At 38.7% G+C, this 23,397-nt stretch overlaps 1 protein-coding gene across 4 annotated transcripts in view; it reads right to left on the bottom strand.

Moving 5' to 3' along the window:
* The window catches only part of LOC128833639 (uncharacterized), a 102,468-nt gene that overhangs the window by 59,845 nt on the left and 19,226 nt on the right, over nt 1-23,397 (bottom strand). For 3 of the 4 annotated variants that reach the window (XM_054021640.1, XM_054021639.1, XM_054021641.1), the window contains 2 exons: nt 21,608-21,724; nt 16,267-16,425 (listed from right to left, as the gene is read on the bottom strand). In XM_054021640.1, coding sequence (XP_053877615.1) covers nt 16,267-16,425; nt 21,608-21,724 — 276 coding nt within the window. The remainder of the gene's footprint in view (nt 1-16,266; nt 16,426-21,607; nt 21,725-23,397) is intronic. The other variant, XM_054021643.1, reaches the window with a different exon arrangement.

Below are 23,397 nucleotides of genomic sequence, written 5' to 3'. Positions count from 1 at the left end.
TAAGATCTTGGTTCAGAAAAGCATTGAACTCATCGGTACAAAAACACGTTTAAATGATTTGCTGAACCAGGGCCTAACTTGGAAGGGTTCTCAAGGGTTCTCTGTCGCTTGTAGAGTACCAGCAGCACCAGGAGGTAGCCAATGGCCAAAGCTGCTCCCTAAAAGCTATTTTACAGGGAAGGGGCCACTTTGCAGATCCCTGAAAAGACTCTAGGATCTGTGAGGCTGAGAGCAACCCCCCTCTGCAACCTCTCAAATTTGTACCGACCAAGGGGAGCATTAGAAGGAAACTATGAGGACCTCTGTCCCCCTCCTACAGGTTTCTCCACAGGAGGGTAAGACATGGCCCAAAGTTTGTATATTAACTTATTTGTTTAAAATAAAGATAGAGATTGTAGATGGACATTATGAGCTGATCCCATGTTAATGCATTCTATAAACTAGTCACTGAATTGAAGACCAAATACTGTTTCATCAATATTATGGGCTCAATAGATCATGCACTTAATATTGCCTCATGCACAGAGTAGATGCTTCAAGAGCACTGAAATTAGCACAGAGTGGGATGCACATCTTTGCACCTTATTCCACAGAACTACTGCCATCTATTGTGTCAAGTATCTAGGGAGTCCTCAATCTGCAAAGCATTGACAAAATAATCTAACAACTGTTTCAAAGCATGTTTATGAAACCTGTAATCCATTAATCTGTGGATGTGATGATTAATGCTGCATGCTAAGAATTCTTATGAAATTTCTGATGAAAAATAAAGTGCAGAAAACCTGGCCATTTAACAATTTTCTTAACTCTCGAAAAGGCACTAACTGCCTGAAAAAAATTCTTTAATACAAGAAAATTTTTACATCCAATTAAAAACTGTGGGAGTAGGGGCGTTTAATTTTGGTTTTAGAATTCTTTGTTTCAATTATTTTATCTAAAATTTGTTTATTCTCCCTCCCAAAAAAAACACCACCACCAAACCACACACACAGGCTATTCTTGCGTGTGCTGAAGTTCAACTCAGAGAGCATTTCTGACACAACATTATAACAGCGAACACAGGAGTTCATAACAAATGTTAAAATAATTTACACTAAAATGTCTATGCAGATGTGGTCTCCTATAATTATTAGTATATTCTTATGCACAAGATCTGTGTTTTCCATGAATTTTCATATTAACCTTATACATTTTGCAGTGCAGAAATATACCCAGTTTAATAAATATTTAAGAAGCTATTCATTTTAAGAGTGGAAAAATTAACATAGTGCCCATTTTTACAACTTGGGACACCAATGCTACACCATCTGAGAACATAAAATTTGCATTGATCTCTCTAGGAGTGGCATAGGGTGGGGTAAAGTGGGGTCTATATTTTTCACTCAATGTATGGCTTTCATTCACATTAACACTGAGTGGGAAATAGTCACATAAAGCCCCTAATCACTGATGTGTGAATAGAACCCATAATATAAAGCATTAGCATAGTTTTACAAATCTGAATGACATCTTAGTAATTGGATGCAGTGACTTTCCATAGGTTTTTAGGCACATTGGCATGGCAGTGTGGGGGAGATAGAACAGAAACACTCTTGACTGCCTCAGTACAGTGGATAAACAAAGGACATCAGTCTGTAGAGCTATTCATCCAACACTTTCACCAGCAGTTAATTCACTAAAAATTATAAAAAAAAGGTAAGAAGCCAACACAAGATTCCAGAAGCTTTGGACAACAGACATTTATGGCTTTAAAATGCTAGAAATAGTTGTTTTTTAAAAAAGAAAAAATACATTTAAATGCACAGATTAAATACAAATAAACAAATATTAAAACTTCAGTTCCCTTAACTAAATGAAATTCTCATTTACCATTATGCTGCAAAATTATTTCCCACAATTATTTTCTGACTCCTTAAGAATATAGGGATGGACCTATACTTTGCTGGGCAGTATGCAAAATGACATAGACCTATGCTCACATCATCTTGCATGCCTCTGTGGGGATTGCAATGGTGAATCCCTGCTCCCAACACCCCTCTCCACAGCTTGCGGTGATTCATATATGGGGGCCAACTAGCCAGGACTGGATTCAGAGAACCACTTTTCAAATGAGCTTTGAGAGAGAGGGGAATTCATTCTCTTCTGCAGCCAGCCAGCCAGCACAATCAAATTGCATCATAGAACAAGACATATGATGGTGCGCGGGCTGGCAGATCAGAGAAGTATATATGTAGTGAGTGTGGGGCCCCCAAGCAGGGCCGGCGCAACCCATTAGGTGACCTATGCGGCCACCTAGGGCACTAACATTTGGGGGGACGGCGACCGCGGTGGCCGGATCTTCGGCCGCCCCGGTCGTCGTCAGCATTTCGGGGGCGGGACCTTCTGCCGCCTAGGGCGGCGAAAAAGCTGGCAGCGCTCCTGCCCCCAAGAAGGGTTAAAGCGAAGGCTGGCCTTGAGAGAAAAAAAATATATACATATATGACTAATTCTACAGACCCGCAGAGTCCTCACTCAGGGAATTCACCATTTGAGTGGGAACTTTCCTGTTAAGGAATGAAGATATGGGATTATTAGTGAATTAGAACAGCATTTCCATCAGTTCCAGTTGCTAAATGCTTCAGATGATATTTTCAGGTAATATTTTTACACTAATATTTTAATTGATTTGCACAGGCATAAACATTACAGTGCGCGTCGATAAATGCAATCTAAAATTATTGTGCTCTTCAAATATAGCCAACTCTGAATATCACAACTGCAAAACAGAATCATCCATAAACAACTGTACAAAGGAAAGCAGAATAAATACAAGAACACTTCCAGAAAATCTCCATGGGAGAAGGTGCAGCATAAATACAGGCAGGTTAGGCAGACAGTGTTCTGTCAATTTTATACGGTTTTCTATTTACAATTTTTTTAAATGTATTAATTTTAAAAAATGCTGTTAGTCATGTTCCAAGTTGGTTCTCTTCTAATTGAAAAAAATTAATTATGCAGTCATCAGATAGTCACTGTACGAGATTTTACAACTATTACAGGCCTTGCCTAGACACAAACTTGCACTATTTTAACTACAAGTATTTTACAATTGATTCAGGATCTCTCTACACTAGAGATCTTACAGCAGCACAGCTGTACCAATGCAGCTGCGCCGCTGTAAGATCTCTCATCTAGCCGCTCTATGCTGACGGGAGAGAGCTCCCTCCCCTAACATAGTGCTGTTCACACTACCATTTATGCCAGCGAATCTCATATAGCTCGGCGGGGTGTTGTTTTTCACACCCCTGAGCGCTATGCACACTACCACTTATACCAGCAAAACTTATGTCACTCAGGGATAGAGTAGACATGGCCTCAGTTAAAGTGAGGCAGACCACTGTGTAGATGCTCTTATTTTAGTTTAAGAGTGGCTTTTATGGATTTAGCTTAAATCAATTGGTTACTAACTTAGGCTAGAAAGAAATAAGCCATTCCTAAATTGAAGTGTCTACATACGGTTTTTCACTGCAGTACCTAAATAAGTTTAATTAAATTGTTGTAATTTTCCTATGTAAATAAACTATTAGACTCTCAGAAACAAAACTTGCTACTGCAGTCGGGCATATAAACAAAACAAGTTATCAACGTGAAATTTCTTTACAATTCCTTTCTTGTTCATACTTATTGATGTTGGGTGTATGCATACTTTGTCACAGCAACAATTCATTATTTCTTTTTCATTTGAAAAAGGATCTAAATTGTTGCACTTTAAGATAAATGTTTGTTATACAAGTCAAAGTTAAGATTCAGAACATTATGATTAAAGTAGTTTCTTTCCTCTCAGTGGCTATGTGGCTGCAAAACATAGTTCACTGCAGTATTCTCCTGTTAAATGTGGAGAAGTGTTTCCTTTAGAAGAGGAAATTCTCTTAAGGAAGTTGTTTTAAGATAAATAAAAGTTCAGGATGAAGCCAGCAAAAGGTGTGAAGGATTTCTCTTTGATTTTCCGATTTGTGTATTTGGGCTCAGACAGACTACATTTTATGCACATATTAATAGGATGCTAATAAGTCTACAACTCTACTTTAACATGGACCTGTAGAGACAGCCTGATATGTGGCACCAAATATATTAACCTTCTTAAGTAGGGACATTTTGTTCCTTTCTTGCAAAAGAGGGAATCGGATCATGCCTTTTTAATTTTGAGTTGAGAAAGTCTTGCAAAGGCTGCCTATTAAGTTATTTTAAGGTTAGACTGCTTAGCAGTGTCACTGACCAGTTAAAATGATCTTTGATCATCAAGAGAAAGGAACCAGATCTGTCTAGAATGAACTTTAGTAGCATATTCTCTATCAGTATTGTTATGGACAGGGAAAAGTGACTAAATTAGGAAAACTACATATATCAAAGAGGTCATAAAAACAAACACAACACATCAAAATAACGCTGCACTGAAGCTCATAGAACTGTATTTAAATGTTTGCTGAGGTCTCATGGAAAATTTTGAAAAACATTCGATTTAAAGACAATTCTGTTTATGTTTTCTAGATTTCTCTTCCCTTTGGTTGTTTTCTTAAAATTCCCTGGGAATTTCACATGAAACCAGGCCTCTGTTCCTCAACAGTTAATTTTATCCTGGCTGCTTACTTCTCAGCTAATAATGCTGCTATCTTCTCTCTAGTGACATTATAATCATTTCTACAAAGCCAAAAGGTGATGTCACAAAGACAGGATTTTAACATCAAGTAATGGAATAAGGGAGTAGATTAAATCTTCAGAAACAAAGATCTTGTTTTCACACATTTTTCCCCAGCAATACAAAGGAAAGAAAGCCCCAGAGAATATACATCCAGTTGTGCTGTGGTCCAAGAACTGAACTCAGGAACTATATTTAGAGGTACACCGACAATTTAAAAATCATACACTGAAAACAATGTTTTTACCTGTGATATGAACACCCCCCTTAGATGAGTAGAACTGAAAGATTTTTACAAATCAAAATAGCTTTTTTACCATTCATACTGTTTATCTTTTTCATAGTTCAACCACCAAAAAATGGAAATCAATTAAGCCAGTTTCACTTTGGTTTATACTCAGTCTCATTCTCAGACACTGCAAGGAAAATATTTATTGATTTAAAAAAAAAAAAAAAAAAAATCATGATCCATTGGAGTTTAAAAGAAAAATCCATGGAAAAACATTACTCGTGGGATTAGACTATTTATACAAAACCTAAATACTGGATCACATTTACTTCATTAAAACACAATGGGCAACATTTTCAAAAGCACCTAAGTGATTTAGGCACTTATGAAAATTTTACCTAGTATCAACTAAGCGGATTTCTAACATGGTCTCACCTGGCTGGACGTCATGGATGAGGCCAAATGGCGTTAGAACTGTGTTAAAAATACTCTTTTCCTCCTGTGTTACTAGGGCCCTAAATTAGAAGACTTTTCCCCTCCTACCCACAAGATAAAAGAGTTCTAACAACATTCGTCCCTATTCCCGTTGGCTGGCCAAATCTTGTTAAAGTACAGCAAAAATAAAACCGTATTTAAAATTAGACCTTAATTCATGTGTTAACTCCATCTATAAGGATTTAAAAGAAAATTATTGATTATTGTTTTTCTACTGTGGTAGCCCCCAAGAGCCCCAGACACATGTATAGTGCACCGTGGGGCTGTGTACTATACAACACAGAACAATGTTTTCCAAAGTTCTCCAGAAAACGTCAGTAATTCTAAGATTGTGTCCAACTCTCCATCTACACTACTAAAATAAGCACATTACTGAACCATTAGACAAACCATTGCATTATTTAACTATTAAAAATTAAATATAATAGTTAAACTGTGGGTTAAACTGTGCCTAGATAGACAGAGGAAAACCGTGTTATAAATATATTTGTGGTTAAGTAGCTCTCAAAATGAAAACAGTTCTCTAACATGGTTAAAATATGGCTAGAGCACAATAGTGTTATACGTTTACTTTTAAGCATTGTTATTTTTGAAGTGCAGATGACAGCTAAGTTTCTTTTATAAAAAACTTATGTTCCATGGAAAAAGGAGTTCACCTCAGCCATTAGTTACCTCTAAGGCCGAAACTTGCCATGGTGAGTTTTGGTATTTTTGTTTTGTAAACATATAATTTTTAGAAATTAAAATAGTTCTTAAATTTCTGAAGTTGCTAAATGGTTTAATAAAATAACCAATCTGAATGCTTTTTTGCATTTCTAAAACTCAGTTTCATCAGCAAAATTAACTTCTTTCTCAAAAGGAGCTGATGAAAGGGGTGTGGTGTCAAAGAGCCATTCAGCTGTATTTCAAGATGGAATTGCAAATTAGTCAAAATGCACTGAGCCTCTGCATGCTCATCTAATCCCCTGCAAATCACTCTCAAACAAGCAACAAGGCCATGGATTGAAGTGACCCATCTAGTATTATAGTGAAGATGGATAGATCCATTACTGTTAATCACTTCCTACACCAAGCTGCTTTTAACCCTCTTTGGTTAGTCCCACCTGTTGCTAGCAAGGGGACTCCTATAAATGACTCCTGCTTTGAAAACTCCTGTATGCGGTTCTTGTGTAGCAGCCACCAGATTCTCTTGCTGAGAGAAAGGGGAAGGTTGCTATATGGCACGTTCAGGGAATCCCAACGCACTTCACAAAGTAATGATTTGTGTGTCAGTGCTATGACTGGGCTGGTCATGGAGGTGGTCAGACTACAGAACAGGGATGAGTCAAGCAAATCTGGGGCATCCTGCAAATCTATTCTAGGTTCCCCAGCTGGATAGTCCAAGATTCAGTGTCAACCTTCTTCTCCCCAGCTGCAATGCCATGGCATCAGAATGAGTCTGGGGGGATTAGTTCATAGGCACACTAGAGTGTACCTATGAAGAAGGGATTTAAAGGACAGCAGGAGAAGGGTGAACCTGTGAAATACTTCAGCCAGGGCCACGCTAAATGGGAGGACATCTCAACTCCCCTGGAACAATCAAGTTACAATCTAGAGCTCAGTCAATAAAAAGCAGCCCCACTGCTGGCACTATATGCCGGGGACAACGAAGCACGAACAATTCACATCACACCAGCATCTCAGCCTGTCCTTGGTGGAGTGGAGATCCCACAGGATGAAGGACCTCCATTATCTAAACTATCTTTCAAGAAAGAAAGAAACTGCACTTCTCTAGGGAGCCCTTCAGACAATAACCCCAGTGTCCTGGCCCATATCCCCCTATGAAAACTTCCCCAATGACAGTCCTAGACCAAATGTAATCTATTATGAATGTAAAATTATGAATGCCCAGTTTCCCCCAGAGGTTTGCCAGCCATTCAAGTGAACCTAAGCAGAGTTTCAAATGAGTGTCTTGTCTCCCCGCCTCCCCCCCCCCCCCACACACACACAAATTGTGTGTGAGAATCATGCAAAACTCACTGGTTTCAGTCAAGTTTGTTTTGAATTTCAGCTCATTAGAGCTCAAAGTGAAACTCCAGGGGTGTGAAGTTCAAACTGTGTGAACCAGAACTAGCAAGTCTGGCATAGCTCTACTTCTAGAGTGCAAGGCTCTCTTCTAGGAGAGATAACTGAGTGCCTAGATAGTGCCACACCCACTTATCTAATCCCAGCTGACTGCTTTGTGGGATACTTTTTAAACCATTAGATGATGCCTAAAGGAAGAACATACTTGTCTTTAGAATAAAAAAAAGTTCTGTTTTTCTCACCCTTTCCTTACCCACACCAGTCCCACTTTACACTCCACTTCCCTCTCTCTAAAGAGACTCTTTCTGCTCCCTAACTTCTCTTGCCCCCAACTCCCATTCCAACAGCACCAGAACAGGTGCCTGAGCCTCACATTCCTGCCTGCCAAGCTCTTCAGCGGCTCCCATAAACCCCAGGGGAACAGACCAGTCTGATGCAGTAAAACACTTCAGTACTGACTGGCGTCCTAATGGGAAAATGTTCCACGTGGCTCCTTCTAATCCCATTGGAGTAGGAATTGTTCCTGCAGTCAGGACTCTGCTCACTAGGCCTAGCGCCTGATTCAGCAGCTATCACCATGCTTCACCAGCAGACTTGGTAGTGCAAGAAACACTATAGTAAGCTTGGAAGCAGTCTTGCCAATAATCATGTCCTTTTCAGGATAATTGTGTCAATCATGAATTATATGAAAGAGACTCAGATCTGTGTAGCTGGCAAGTAATAGCAGGGTTGCTACTCTTTAGTTTATTCATGCTGGGCAGAGTCATGTTTTTAAGTGATAACTTTGTTTTTATTCCCACCATCAAAATACTTGTTTTAGAGCAAGATCTGGGACCAGAGGAAGAGTACATAAATCATCTCCCTTATGGAAACAGCCTGTATATTTCAAAAGAGAGGACATCAATATGATTTAGCAAAAACCACCAACACCTATGAAATAGAACGGATTAGAAAGCTACATTCCTACTATACAACTCTATAGATTAACTTTTCTGTAGCCATTTTAAATCACTCTTTATGGATTGCAATAGACTTTTTCCATATCAGCTGACTCTCCCATAGTTTTTGTTTTTAAACTTGGTTTTATTTTCTCTTTTTGGAAGGTACAAATTCAACAGCACTGTCAAAACTAAGCTAATGATTGATGCTTCCTGCAATAGTAGCCATTTTGTAAATTGGGAAGGAACGATTTCATTCAACCTATCAAAGCCCAAATGTGAGAGAGACCAAGTTGGGCTTAATAGACTCAAAATAAGGGACATAAGATAATTAAGGCTGTCAAGTGATGAAAAAAATTAATTGCGCTGTTAAACAATAATATCCAAAAATATAGTACACCTCTACCCCGATATAATGCTGTCGGGAGCCAAAAAATTCGGATATAATGCTCGGGAGCCAAAAAAAAAAAAAATCTTACCATATTATAGTGAAACCATGTTATATTGAACTTGATTTGATCCGCCGGAGTGCCCAGTCGTCCCCCACCAGAGCGCTGCTTTACCGCATTATATCCGAATTCATGTTATATCAGGGTAGAAGTGTATTCTGTTTTCTACATTTCAAAATATTGATTTCAATTACAACACAGAATACAAAGTGTACAGTGCTCACTTTATATTTAGTTTTATTACAAATATTTGCATTGTAAAAACAAAATAAATACTATTTTTCAATTTGTCTAATACAAGTACTGTAGTGCAATCTCTATCATAAAAGTTGAACTTACAAATGTAGAAATATGTACATAAAAATAACTTATTTTTGAATGCAATGTAAAACTTTAGAGCCTACAAGCACACTCAGTCCTACTTCTTGTTCAGCCAATTGCCCAAACAAGTTTGTTTACATTTGCGGAGATAATGCTGCCCGCTTATTGTTTCATGGTCACCTAAAAGTGAGAACAGGCGTTCACATAGCATTGTTGTATCCAGTGTCGCAAAATATTTACATGCCAGATGTGCTAAAGATTCATATGTCCCTTCATGCTTCAACCACCATTCCAGACGACAGGCGTCCATGCTGATGACAGGTTCTGCTCGATAACAATCCAAAGCCGTGCAGACCGACGCATGTTCATTTTCTTCATTTGAGTCAGATGCCACCAGCAGGAGGTTGATTTTCTTTTTTGGTGGTTCGGTTTCTGTATTTTTCGCATCAGACTGTTGCTCTTAAGACGTCTGAAAGCAGGCACCACACATTGCCCCCTCAGATTTTGGAAGGCACTTCAGATTCTTAAATCTTGAGTTGAGGGCTGTAGCTATCTTTAGAAATCTCACACTGGTACCTGCTTTGCATTTTGTCAAATCTGCAGTGAAAGTGTTCTTAAAACAAACATGTGTTGGGTTATCATAAAAGACTGCTATAACATGAAATATATGGTAGAATGCATTTAAAAACAGAACAGGAGACATACAATTCTCCCCCCCACCACCCCCCCAGAGAGTTCAGTCACAAGTTTAATTAACGAATTTTTTTTTAACCAGCATCATCAGCATGGAGGCATGTCCTCTGGAATGGTGGCCGAAGCATGAAGGGACATACAAATGTTTAGCATATCTGGCACAAATACCTTGCAATGCCAGCTACAAAAGTGCCATGTGAACGCCTGTTCTCACTTTCAGATGACATTGTAACTAAGAAGCAGGCAGTATTATCTCCCATCAATGTAAACAAACGTGTTTCTCTTAGCAATTGGCTGAACAAGAAATAGGGCTGAGCAGATTTGTAGACTCTAAAGTTTTACGTTGTTTTGTTTGAGTGCAGTTATGTAACAAAAAAAATTCTACATTTGTAAGTTGCACTTTCATGATACAGAGATTGCACTGTAGTATGCAGTACTTTATGCTATGAATGGAAAAATACTATTTCTTTTATCATTTTTACAATGCAAATATTTGTAATAAAATAATAAAGTGAGCACTGTACTGCACTTTGTATTCTATGTTGTAATTGAAATAATATTTTGAAAATGTAGAAAACTACCAATTGAAATTCATTAAATATTTTTGGATTTCTATTGTTTAATAGTGCGATTAAAACAGATTAACTCAAAAAAATTAATCACCTGAGTTAACTGTGATTAATCGACAGCCCTAAAGATTATCTATTCAGGGAGCTGGAAATGATGCAGGATTCATTGCTTTAGTATAAATCACTTCAGTTTCATGATTTTTCATTGCGGATAAGCAGTTCACAACGATAAATATGTGAAGACAAGTCATGAACTTGAGTCTGAATTATGGATGTCCCTCACAGAGGCCCCAATTCAGGAAAGAACTTAAGCACATGATTACATCCACCCTTATTAAGACAGCACTTTCAATCATGCTTATTTTAAGTATGCACTTTCTGTCCTGAGGAGGAACATTTTCCCGAACTGGAGCCAAAAAGAAACAGTTGACTGCTCTGGTGAGTGCAAGTGAGTTCTTCCATTTTTAAAATGGGCAATATAATTTTGTCTGCAGAGGTTCTTTGGTTCCTCCATTAGTTTAAACGGAGAACAGATTATTTTTATTTTCTCTGTGAACTCCTGTGGCTGTTTAGAATGCTAGTTAGCTAGATATGACCCTGCAAGCTGTCTGGTGAAATGAGTGTTTATTTTGTTTTGAAATGTTATAAAGAAGCTGAGGATAAAGGTTTGTAGGTTTGAAAGAAAAGTTCAAGTTAAAGCCTTTGAGAAGAACCCATGTTTGGTAGAACCCAGGGTAGGAATAATTTACTAAAATATTTCAGGTTTACTTGTTATTTGGACTAATATGCAGTGTAAATATATTGAAGAGCGATGTAGTTTCATACCAGATCGAATAAATCCAAAGAAAGTGGGAATTTACACCTAACAGCTCAGACTTCTGCATTTTCTTCTCCCCATGAGGTCTCGAAAACCTGTTTTACCATGAGAAATAGTAGACATTTAAAAAGGTGACAAAGGGACAGACAAAAAGAAAATACTGGCCCTGATCCTGCAGGATAGTGCAATTATCTGTTCAGAGACCTTCTTGCAATAAAATACAAAATTCATTAACCCCTTCCCTGCTAACCAAGAATGCATTCCATAAAACTATTTAAAATAAAACAAAGCCAAAGTAACAGTGAAGTTTACACATACTTTCTATTATATTATCTGGCATATAGGAGGAAACCAGGATCTGGTTACTAAACAATGTTAGAAGTGAGCACATGGAAATCATCTTGATTTCCATTTTGTATGGCTTGTATATAAGTAGCAGGTCACTCGGGCATTAAACAGGAAGCGTTCTGAGACCTACTTGCAATATCCCAAGGGAGTACAATTTTATTTATTTGCCTTTAAGTCTTTATTGTAGGGCTGGTTGACAAGTTTCCACTGCAACTGTTTGATGGAGAATTCATGGTTTTTGACTACACAAAGGACATTTTCCATGAAAACATGTTTTCCAGAAATAATTTTAAGCTTTTTGTCAAAAAAATGAAAATCCAAAATCTTTTTGGTTTTTCAACCGAGTCAAAATTTCCCCAACCCTATTTCATTTTCATATTAGACCGTAACCTTCAGTACTTGTATTTTTTGGGCACTAAAAGGGTGATTTTCCTTCATTTTACAATGTGAAGAAACCAAAGCATGCCAGTTCTTACAGGGTGTAGAAAAAAAAAAAAATCTATATGTGCATGTGCGTGCAGTGAGCACTGGGGTTGAAGGAAGGAAATAAAAATAATAGGACCAAAGTCTCTAGCAAATTGTGGCAAAACTCCACTGAAGTCACTGGCACTGTTCCCATTGACACTAGCAGAGAATTTGGACCTCAGTATTACAACCTGTTACAGGAAAATCTAAGCTTCTGATTAAATAGTTTAAATTGCTCAGAATATTTCTGTAATAGCGTCATGTACTCGTGTAAGAATGGTTGCAATTTCATAAACATGTCTGTTTTATTGTCTCCAGATAGTCTTGAAAACAGTAGCGTAAATTCCCACACAGTTTTAACCTGTTAACACCAAATGAACCTAATACAAGCGCCATCTAGTGAAGCTTGTGATCATGCAGTTACAAGGGGGAGGGGAAGAGACCCACTGCTGCCCTACTGTTTTGACTTCAACTTGTTAAGGACCCTATGCATAGATAATGCTACAAGTTCGCATGCAACAATAAAACATTGTATTTCCTAGCATAGCATTGTCACTTAGTTTCAGTTTTTTGGGATCTCAGTTTCACCAGTACACTCCCACATCCTGCTAGTAGGATAGTTCAGCAATTTTGAAAATTATTATTAAATAATATTTTATTGCAATGGTGCCTCAGGACCCTGATCATAAACCAGATCCCACTGTGCTAGAGTTGTGCAAACACACAAGAGACAGTCCCTGCCCAGTGCATTGTCATCACCACACAACATAATTTTCACATCATCATGTGTTACAACATGTGAAACAGGCTAGACTGTGGAACCCTTCCCGATAAGAGAAGCAGGTATGTCTACACTATGTTTTAAAACCCTCAGTAGTGAGTCTCAGAGCTCGCACTACAGCACTAAAAACAGCTGTGGAGACATCTGGGCTCTGGCTAGAGTTTGGGCTCTAAAGCCCAGGGAGGAAGGTGGATTTCAGAGCCTGAGCTGCAACATCTACACAGCTTTTTATAGTGCCATAGCACAAGCCTTGCAAGGCTGAGGCTGCAGACCAGCGCTCTGAGACTTGATGCTGTGGTTTTTAAAATGCAGTGTTGACATACTCTGCCTGGCTGCAGTGGGACTCCTCACATTAGTAAGTATTCACCAATACGAGTTGTACAACCAAGGCCAGTTAGTTCCGGAGATCAAAATATCAAATACTGGAGTCCTCAGTATTATTCATCAGTGGAGGATAAACAGCTGCTCAAAAATGCTCCTTCTACAATTCTTCTTCCCCATCTAACTCCTGAGGGATTACCAAGATCCAGAACTCACTTGCCATCCCAGTTTCACTTTCTCAACTTGACATGCAGCCTTGAGAAATAAACTGTGGTCTTTTATTTAAGGCAGCAGTGTTCTCTAGTGCTTAAGGTGAACATGACATGCTCAGCAGTGAAAATTCAGGGGGGTAGCTCCTATTTATTTATTTTTTAAATTAGAAGAGGAATGTAAGTCCTCCTAACAACCTCTCACAGATCCACAAACACTGCTGAGGCGGACTCCAGGAAAGAAGCTCCATTAGCAATGGATGGGTAGCAAATTCCCAGTATCCACATTTGGGGAGCTGCAACCTCTGGAAACTGGTTTTTGTGGAGCAGCTGTTTCTAGATATTGCAACATAATTCTGCCTAGTTTCAAAGTCTAGTTAAATTTGCTAATTGACAAAAATTTATTTAGCTCTCACAACATGTACAAACCCAAGTGTTTAAATGCAAAGACATGAATACTTAAGGATATTGTAAATCTTACACTAACACACACACACAGCACAATCTCTGCTGGCATAACTGATTTGAATTTAATAGAAGCTGTTGGGTCCTCAACATTTTTGAAAGACAGGCCATTTATGTAGGTGCCTAAGCAAGGATATAGGTTCCAACTTCATGCACCTGTTTTCAAAAATTTTGGCCATAGCCTTTGAAGTCATCTGCAAAGGAAAGACCACTGGGTTTGTACTGCATAAGCAGGTGCTTTTCTTAACTTACTTTAACACACAGTCCACAAATAAGGCAGAGTCTAAAACGACCATTTTTTTATTATCCCTCAGTATTACATCATAGGGTGGGTTTTTTTTTGTTTTTGTTTTTTTTAAAGTCTTTGCAACATACAAGCTCTTTAAGCATAATAAAACTGCTGTCTAAAATGTATCCCCTTGAGTTAGCAATAAATCCTGAGCACAGACAGACTCTATAGGTTTGCGTTGTCAGAAGTTGTGTTAAACCAGGGGTCGGCAACCTTTCAGAAGTGGTGTGCCGAGTCTTCATTTATTCACTCTAATTTATGGTTTCACGTGCCAGGAATACATTTTAACGTTTTTAGAAGGTCTTTCTACAAGTCTATAATATATAACTAAACTATTATTGTATGTAAAGTAAATAAGGTTTTTAAAATGTTTAAGAAGCTTCATTTAAAATTAAAACAAAACAGAGCCCCCTGGACCGGTGACCAGGACCCAGGCAGCGTGAGTGCCACTGAAAATCAGCTCGCGTGCCGCCTTCGGCGCACATGCCATAGGTTGCCTACCCCTGTGTTAAACCCTCTGCAGAACTCCTGCATTTTAGGTGCTCAAATGTTATAAAGAAGCAGGAGGGGGGAGAAATAATAATAAAAAGTAGCACATAACCTACAAAGGATCAGAAATGTGGATACCTTTAATGACTGCATGATAGCCTGAAAAGTGATTTTATTGGTTCACATGCATCAGCCTCTTTTCTTTTGAATGACTTTGGAAAAGAGGGAGGGTACTTAACAGTAACTGTTGCTCTTCAAGAGTCATCTCCGTGCATTCAGACTACCTGCCCGCCTTCCCCTCTGCCTTGGAGTGCTATATAATGTAAGGACTCTATAGATAGGGAGGTGCATTCCCTCTGCAGAATAGGGCAAGAAGTTCAACTTCACGCAAGATCTCTTTTGCTCAGTTCCACAGCTCAACACCAAGAGCACAATATCCCACAAGTGCAAAAGGCACAGAGGCAATTCTCAAAGAAGAGAAAAGTCACACACAGATATTACATTTCCCAGTGATGCCTAAAAACCAACTCCAAAAAATTTACATGTCTCTCTCTCAAGCCTTCCATCATCATAAGGGACCATCCTCCTCATTTCAGTTTACATCGGTTTTATTTCATGTGTCATAGGAGAGCAAGGAGACCATTTGTTTTTTTCCCCCCCACAAATCAGAATTTTGTGATTGCTACATTAGAAATATTAGTTTTGTTTTAAACATTTTGATATTTCTTAAAAATATTTTAGTCCTAATTTCCTCTGAAAGTGGCTGTCCTATACTTGCGTTTTACAGAGCTCTCTCAGACTGTCCCATTCTTGCATCATCATCAGTTCAGCTCCACTGGTGGTACCAACAGGGCGAGCTCCAGACTAATTAACGTGTAAGTTCAGAATAGACACAGCCTTACTTTTGTGGCTTGTGTTCCACACTAAAGAAGAAGATTAAAAGCACTGTAGGTGATCGTGCTAGGGATTCAGCATCCATTACTTCAAAGCAATGCTGCCAGGTAGTTTAAAGTCCAAATTTTAGTTTTTACATAAGGGAGGGGTGGGGGGGAAGGCTTTATAAAAGCTAACGACATTTAATGGATTTTATTAAATGTCAATACATTCTAGCAAGTGACTTACTGAAAGAAAAAGTGAAATGAACTAGTTTGTTTTCATACACCAAAAATGGCAAAAAGTTTCTTAGAAGTCTGGCTTGTCTTTAATCAATAATTATTAGTGACTCAGGCAAGGACTTTTTTTTTTTTAATATATAAAGAGGATTATCTTTAATCTCACTGTGCTTTTAGGAACATTTTCCAGTTTAAATCAGTCATTTTTCTTCTTGCAACAAGCTCACTTTCCAGGAGAAAATCCTGAGTTTGAAACTTTCAGGATTAATTCCCCACCAACAGACCAACTTGCCCACCCTCCCATTACATTGTATTAATAGTTACATTGTATTAATGCTAATGGGAATTATCCACTTAACCCCTGCATATTCATAAGAGAAAAGAAACTCATACAACTTAGAAAGGGTATTGGGGGTGGGGGAGGGGATCTCTTAAATTTTCCAGTCAAGCCTTCCATTTCTTTCTAAACATTTCCTTATATTTTCAGTAAGCAAATCTCCCTTTTCCCTCAAAAAAAACCACAACACACACACATACCTTTTTTCTTCCTTGCTGTTCAAGATTTTGTCTGAAGTTGAGATCAGACATTTGGATCTGAATTCGTTGCTTTTGAACTTTCTTGTTCAACAAATCCCTGTAACGCACATACATGGCATTTCTCAGCCTGTATAGATTCTTGTAGTTTTCAAGATGGTGCTGGAAGAAAATATCCATATGAATTTGGGGTTTGGGTTTGTTTATTTTTTTGTTAAATGCATATTTTCTTTCCACCTTTACACTAATCACTTCCATTTCCAAAAATAATTGACATGGACTTTCTTGATCAGAATAGAGCCTCACTTTTAGAGTTGTGCAGGAACCAGATTTTTTGCTTCAGAGAAAGTTTTGCAATTTTGAATTTTTTTCCCCGTTCTGGAAGAGAACGAAATATTTTTTTGAGATTTCCCATGAATCAAAGTTTGAAAAAAAACCCTGCAATTTGGGATGATCAAAACATTGTTTCAATGTGGACTTGAGTCATTTTATAAAACACAATTAAACAAACAGAAAAATCAAAATGTTCCATTCCAAAAAGGTTAAAATGCAGAGTTTCAAAATGACATTCAAATTAGTTTTCAACGAATCTGCATTTTCCAACCAGCTCTACTCATTTCTGTTCTAAGAACAGACATCAGAATCACCACAAACAGGGAATGGAGTCAGAATCCATGTGCTGAGTGGGATCCCTAACTCCCAGATTAGGAGGGGCTGGGAGTGAAGGGAGAGAACATCTTGCATTGCTCTCAAAGAAATGATATGGGCATCCAATCTGCTGTGAGGAATGGATGATACTTGAGATTGTGTTGAGGTGGATATCAACCGGAAAGAGGCAGTTGGGATGGGGTGAAGAGAAAATGTCTCTCTTATCAATCTAATGGCGGTATCTATAGTATTTCTCCCTGCAACCCCCTCTAGCAGACACATTGGCTCTTCCAATTCTGCATTGAAATCCTGTACAGTCCTACTGATTTCAATAGGATGTAAATCAGCACAGAATTTGGTCCCTGAAGTAAGCTGGTAGGCACCACTGGAAGTTACATTCAGTCCTCATTTGAAAGCAAGGAGGAAAAGCAAGCTCCTGGGCCCCGGAACTCCTGGAAAGATGGAAGAAAAAGCCAAGGAAGTTATGAAGTGACCGCAGCAGCAGCACCACCATTGTAGTTTAAACAATTACAGTAAATGCTTTTTTATCCTGCATGTTGGGGGAATGGGGGGGGTGTCTGTGAGTAAAAAATTCCAGTCAACTAAGAGGAAGGGAGTTTGGGTGCAGGAGGGGGTGCAGGGCTGGGGGTTGGAGAAGGGAGTTTGGGAAGGGGCTTGGGGCACCGGATCCAGGGGGCGCTCACCTTGGGCGTGGTGACCTGTCCCTGCTGCTGAGGCAGCTCTGCGTACTGCCCCCGCCCTGCCCAGACTGCTGGCTCCACAGCTCCCATTGGTTGGGAACCACGGCCAATAGGAGCTGCGGGGGCAGTGCCTGTGGGCAGAGGCAATGCACAGAGCCGCCTAGCTGCGCTTCCGCTTAGGAGCAGCAGGGACATGTTGCTGCTTCCGGGGAGCCATGCGGACATGGCAACCCGACTATAAACTGGACTTTCTATAAAGATTAAAAATGCCAGTTTATAGAGCTTTCCGGTTAGTACAGGACCAGATAACACAGCATTTACTGTATTTAAAACCTATCAAACCTTTTGATTAAACATTCCTAGAAGGCTGAGAAATAATTCAGCAGAAAGAGGGGTGATTGCTGCTGTGAAAACAGAGAAGCATATTCAGCAGTGCTGACTGGAAGGGTTGACTTCACATTTCGCCTCCACAACCCTCCAGCTGTGGATGTATTCTAATCTAATCCACACATCTAAGCATATGTTTTTATGCAGTACCTGGATTAAGGTGCAGGCACCAACGTTCAGTGATGTTTCTTGTCATAAGATACCTTCAGAGGGACTAGCTTCACAAAGCATTAGAGAGAAAGAGACACCTATATCATGCTCTTTTAAAGAGGCTTTTGATGTGACAAATAAAACCAAGAGAATGGGGAAGAAAAAGAACAAGGTTTTTTTTGTTTTGTTTTTTGAAAGCAGTTTCAGTTTAGGCTCATTCTGGAGACTATTAAAATGGCAAAGCGCTTTTTAACAGTTGTTTTGTGTATCCCCACTTGCTTTATATAGTCTTTAAATTAAGGGGGGGGGGAGAAAAAACACAGTGAAAGACAAAATCTTTGATATATTTAGGAATTACTTATGATAATAAAAAAGCTAAGGAAACAGACATATGACAGGGCATGTGAGTTAACACTTTAAAATACTTCCTAGCTCCAGGACCTTTTGGGCTTCTCAGGAAAAGTTTTAGTAGAACTGCCATTCAAGTCAAATGACTGCTGGGACTTACTGGGCTGCACTGGAAACACTTGTTATTTGGATGCTCTAAGTATGAGTCAGATTTGGGTGGAAAAAAAAAATCTAAGCCCCAACAAGTCACTATAAGGAATACCTCATAAAAAGAGAGCATACTACGTATGGAAAAAAGTGACTTGCCACTAACTGTTGGCTGCAGTGAGTCTGTCAGCCAAGTCATAGTGCACATACAGGTCCTGTATGGCTAGCACTTATCAGACAATTAGAAGGTCTCCCTCTATGATATCGTGAAATTAGATAATGAATAATTCAAGTAACAAAATTCTCTCTCAGCCAAGCTTGCATCTACATCATTGTATTAAAGCATACAGTTAGTATTCTAGTAACTAGAATACTACCCAGTAGTATATTTAGGGCCCAGTTCTGTGCCACTGAAGTCAATGAGTCTTGCCATCAACTTCAGTGGCTCAAGAACAGGCCGTAGGGGTAGGTTTATAATGAAAGATGGCTGAAAAATCCATGAGCAAAACTGCACACCTATATTTATACATGCAATTACTATGACTGCATGTTCAATACTAATTACAGTAGAACCTCAGAGTTATGAACACCTTGGGAATGGAGGTTGTTCATAACTCTGAAATGTTTGTAACTCCAAACAAAACGTCATGGTTCTTTCAAAAGTTTACAACTGAACACTGACTTAATACAGCTTTGAAACTTTACTGTGCAAAAGAAAAATGCTGCTTTTAACCATCTCAATTTAAATGAAACAAGTGCAGAAACAGGTTTTAAGCTTGTCAAATCTTATTAAACTTTCCCTTTTTTTAGTAGTTAACATTTAACACAGTACTGTACTGTATTTCCTTTTTGTGTGTGTCTCTCGCTCTGCTGCTGCCTGTTTGCGTACTTCCAAAGGAGGTGTGTGGTTGACCAGTCAGTTCGTAACTCTGGTGTTACATAACATTGAATATACAAAATCCCAACAATTGTGCATGCAAATGTAAGAGCACAGTTGTACACAAACTTTATACACAAATCTCAAAACGCCTTTAAAAATTTGGGTCACTATGTATTTCATAGTAAGTCATTTGAACACTAGTAATAAAAACCTATATTCAAGTACCGTTCAATACTTAAAGCTGGAAGTGCATAAGTATCATACAATACAACAGCCAGTGCTTTCTTGTGTCTTTGAGCTAAATGCATGTGCAATATCACCTTTCTGTCTGATCTATCTGGGAATGATGTGCTGCATTAGTTTGGGGACAGGTGAATCTACCAGATCTTTTCTTTCTCTATCTTCTATGACCCTGTGTTCTTAATTCTAAATTAGAAGAAACTTCAGTATGAATTATTTTGTTCACTTCTCTGTGTATTCAAAGTGCCAATATACTACCTACTATTATATTGATAACACTCTGCATATTTACAAATATAAATATTCTCAGGTTAATATATTGCAGAATAACTGAAATAAACTCAAAGTATTATAGTGAGTTCCCAGCAGATGGTGCTGTTGACTATGGTCCAGTTCAATACTACCAGGTTCCCACTGGCCCAAGCGAAGCATATGGTCATCCATTTTACCCCTGCCACAGCTGAAGAATTTCTGTGATCAGTGTCTCAGTAAACTGCCAGGCCCCAAATCAATTTTCAGTAGATATGCGTGCTTTACTCAATGGCAGCTAAGTAAGTAAGGGTGCCTGCTTTTCTATATAAACGGTTTTGGACCCTGACAGATGTACATTTTGATTGCCAAGTTCCCAAAGAACTTATTATAGCATTATCCCACCTGTTCATGCTCTCTGTATATGTGTGTGTGTATGTATATATATATATACATATATATATTTCACTCTATATGCATCCGAAGAAGTGGGCTGTAGCCCACGAAAGCTTATGCTCTAATAAATTTGTTAGTCTCTAAGGTGCCATAAGTACTCCTGTTCTTATAGCATCATAGTGTATACATCTCTATATGTTGTATACTACTTTGTCTGTGGGTCTGTACAGATGTCCATCAGGGAGATATTACAGAAAGAAAAAAATATTTATAAGATTTACCTTCTTTAAATCAATGAAAATTGGGGCTTTAAATACGACAGTGCCTCTTCAACTTAATATAGTAACACCCCTTTGGCACCTTCTAGGACTTCAAGACTGGCACACTACTACATGCCATGGCCACTCAGAACTTCACACAGGCACTTGAGCTAACGGAGAATCTGCTTTAGCCATTAGCAATGTTGGAGTTAGGACACGCACACCTGACAGTTTCTGCGTCATCCAAAGTGCAGTAGTAAACCCGCCAGGTAGGCACAAGCCAGGTCACAACTACACAGCAATGTACAGAAGTATAAAGGTGAAAAAATTTGCCTTCCATTACACCACATAAGGTGGTACCTGGCAACTGCCATATTATTAAATGAACATATTGTCACTAATATTGTCCATATAAATGTTTCCTTTTGCTAAAGTTTCAGTTTGATACACAGCTGAGCATTCTAACCTAAGAGTTTAGGAATAGCTAATATGCCGTACTCCCTAGTTTATCTGCAAGCTGCTTTAAAAAAAACCCCACACACCACACCTATCCGTTATAAGAGCAACCTGACTCTCCCAAGTAATGTACTGGTAATTACAGCTACCTCAATTCCCATGAGTCTTCCAGTTTGAGGAGAGTTTTTAATACTAGATCTGGATCATTGGGTCCAATTTTTCCCTCATTTACACTGAAGTAGGTCAAGAGCAATGCCACTGAAATTAATGGAACACCACACAAGGGTAAAATGAGCATAAACATCAGCATCAGTTCCTTTATCAGCCAAAGGAATGAATGAGCCCTACAACCAGAGAAGCCATCAGGGCATGTGGATAACCATGGAGAGCTCTCTGGGTTCTGGCAATCCAGATGTTCTAACTCTATTATTATTACCCCACATAGTAGTTTAAGTTATCTGCAAACAGCGTACTGGAATTACCTGTTCTAGCAGGGCCCGTTTCATTGCATCTTCTTGGTCTTCATCGCTAAAGGATGATTTGTTGTTCCTCTTCTTCCCGTTGTCATCTTTCATCATCTTTTTGGGGTTTTTGTCATTCTGGACAGAAATATATGGATGTCAAAACAGGGGCTTTAAAATATGTATACCTTCTTCAGTGCATAACAGAACCCTTGCTTTGTCTCTTTCACTGGAATCAAAGAATAGCCAAATAATACAAAAGTTAATCTTTCAGAATTGTGGAGCTAATGCTTGGCTTAGCTTGAGAATTTATTTATAAATCTTAATCCATAAATATTTTCCACTCAGTTATTGTTCAGTATTAATATTGGTTAGTAAAGTATTCCAGAGAATATATACAAACTAGTATAAGAACTTTGTTTCTGTGGCTGTCAGTTACTGACTTCACTGGGTATGTGCTTGAACCAGATCACTGGCAGATCTCCCACAGCCCCCCTCCAAGTGCAAAGGCCTCATGAATGGCTATATCTACTTAATGGGGTTGTCACCTTTTTTTAAAAAGCAATTTTGAATAGTGTACACCCACCCACGCACTTCCAGTTTCATGAAGGTGTACGTTTGGTAATTGGGATTAGACTCTGGAGGTAGAGAAGTAAACTTGTATCAACAATATATATTTCTGCTCCGCTTGAAAGTCATAACCCAGGTGCTTGTGTGTAATGCAGTCCTAAATCATTGGGCCTAGGGCCAGGATTTTGCAAGCTGCACCAGCAAACTGTAGAAGTTTCCCCATACATACTTTACAATATTTGCCAGAACCCAAAGCCTGCTAGACGCAGCTGCATGCACATACAAAACTCAAAAGTTTCAAATCAAGGGACCTGTAATGTGCATTGATAGGTCCAACACACTTAGTAAATTCTTCTAAACTCAAACGTTGGAATATCAAGGTGCCACAGATTATTTCTTATAAAATGTATAAAAATTTAAGAATCACAGCCCCCCCGCCCCCAAAGAAAAGTTAATCTAGTGATATAGCAGAGATTATATCAATGCCTTACTCAAACTAAACCTGATTAGAACCTTGTGGTTTTACAAACAATAAACGTTAGAGGACCAAGAAACTATGTCAAGATAAATAAAATGAAGCATGGAAAGGCAGAACTGAGGTATCCAATCACCCTTAACTCTGACCTTAAACTACTCTGCACACTGTTTGTGCTGCCCTGTTTGGTTTATTAGGTATCTTTCAGGCTGTATCCAGAATTTGGAGCAACTTACCAAGCACCATGGTGGATTTTCCATCAGACAATTTTAAAATCAATCTTGATTTAAAATCTAGGAATTATTTTGGGGAAGTTCTATGGTCTGTGTTATACAGTAGGTCAGACTGGATGATCACAATAATCCCTTCTGGACTTAGATTTATAGATTCTAGAAAATGATCAGGATCCCAGTATTTAGAGAGCAGACATGTTCAAAGTAAGGATCTGGTAACCTTTGATCTTGAGATTTTGTTGGAATTGCAGTTAGTGAAGGCTGTTGGTTGCAGAGTGAATATAATAGGAGTGAGTATTGGTGTCTCTCTCAGCCTGTTCTGGCCTACTCTAGGAGCTCAGTTTTTGATCTTGGAGCTCTGGCTGCATGAAGACATTTAATTTTATATGGCAAATTCTGGCTGTGAAAAACTCTTCTTGCTTCATTTATTTTTTAAATCACAAACCTGTGGCTTGTTTGTTCATCAGCCAGCCTTGGCTTACTTAGCCAATCTTATGGGCTTACCATGTTCCTAAATTACTCCCATAAAATGA

Source organism: Malaclemys terrapin, chromosome 3 (genome assembly GCF_027887155.1).
Source record: "Malaclemys terrapin pileata isolate rMalTer1 chromosome 3, rMalTer1.hap1, whole genome shotgun sequence".
Lineage (NCBI taxonomy): Eukaryota > Metazoa > Chordata > Testudines > Emydidae > Malaclemys > Malaclemys terrapin.
This window is presented reverse-complemented; position numbering and strand designations above follow the sequence as displayed.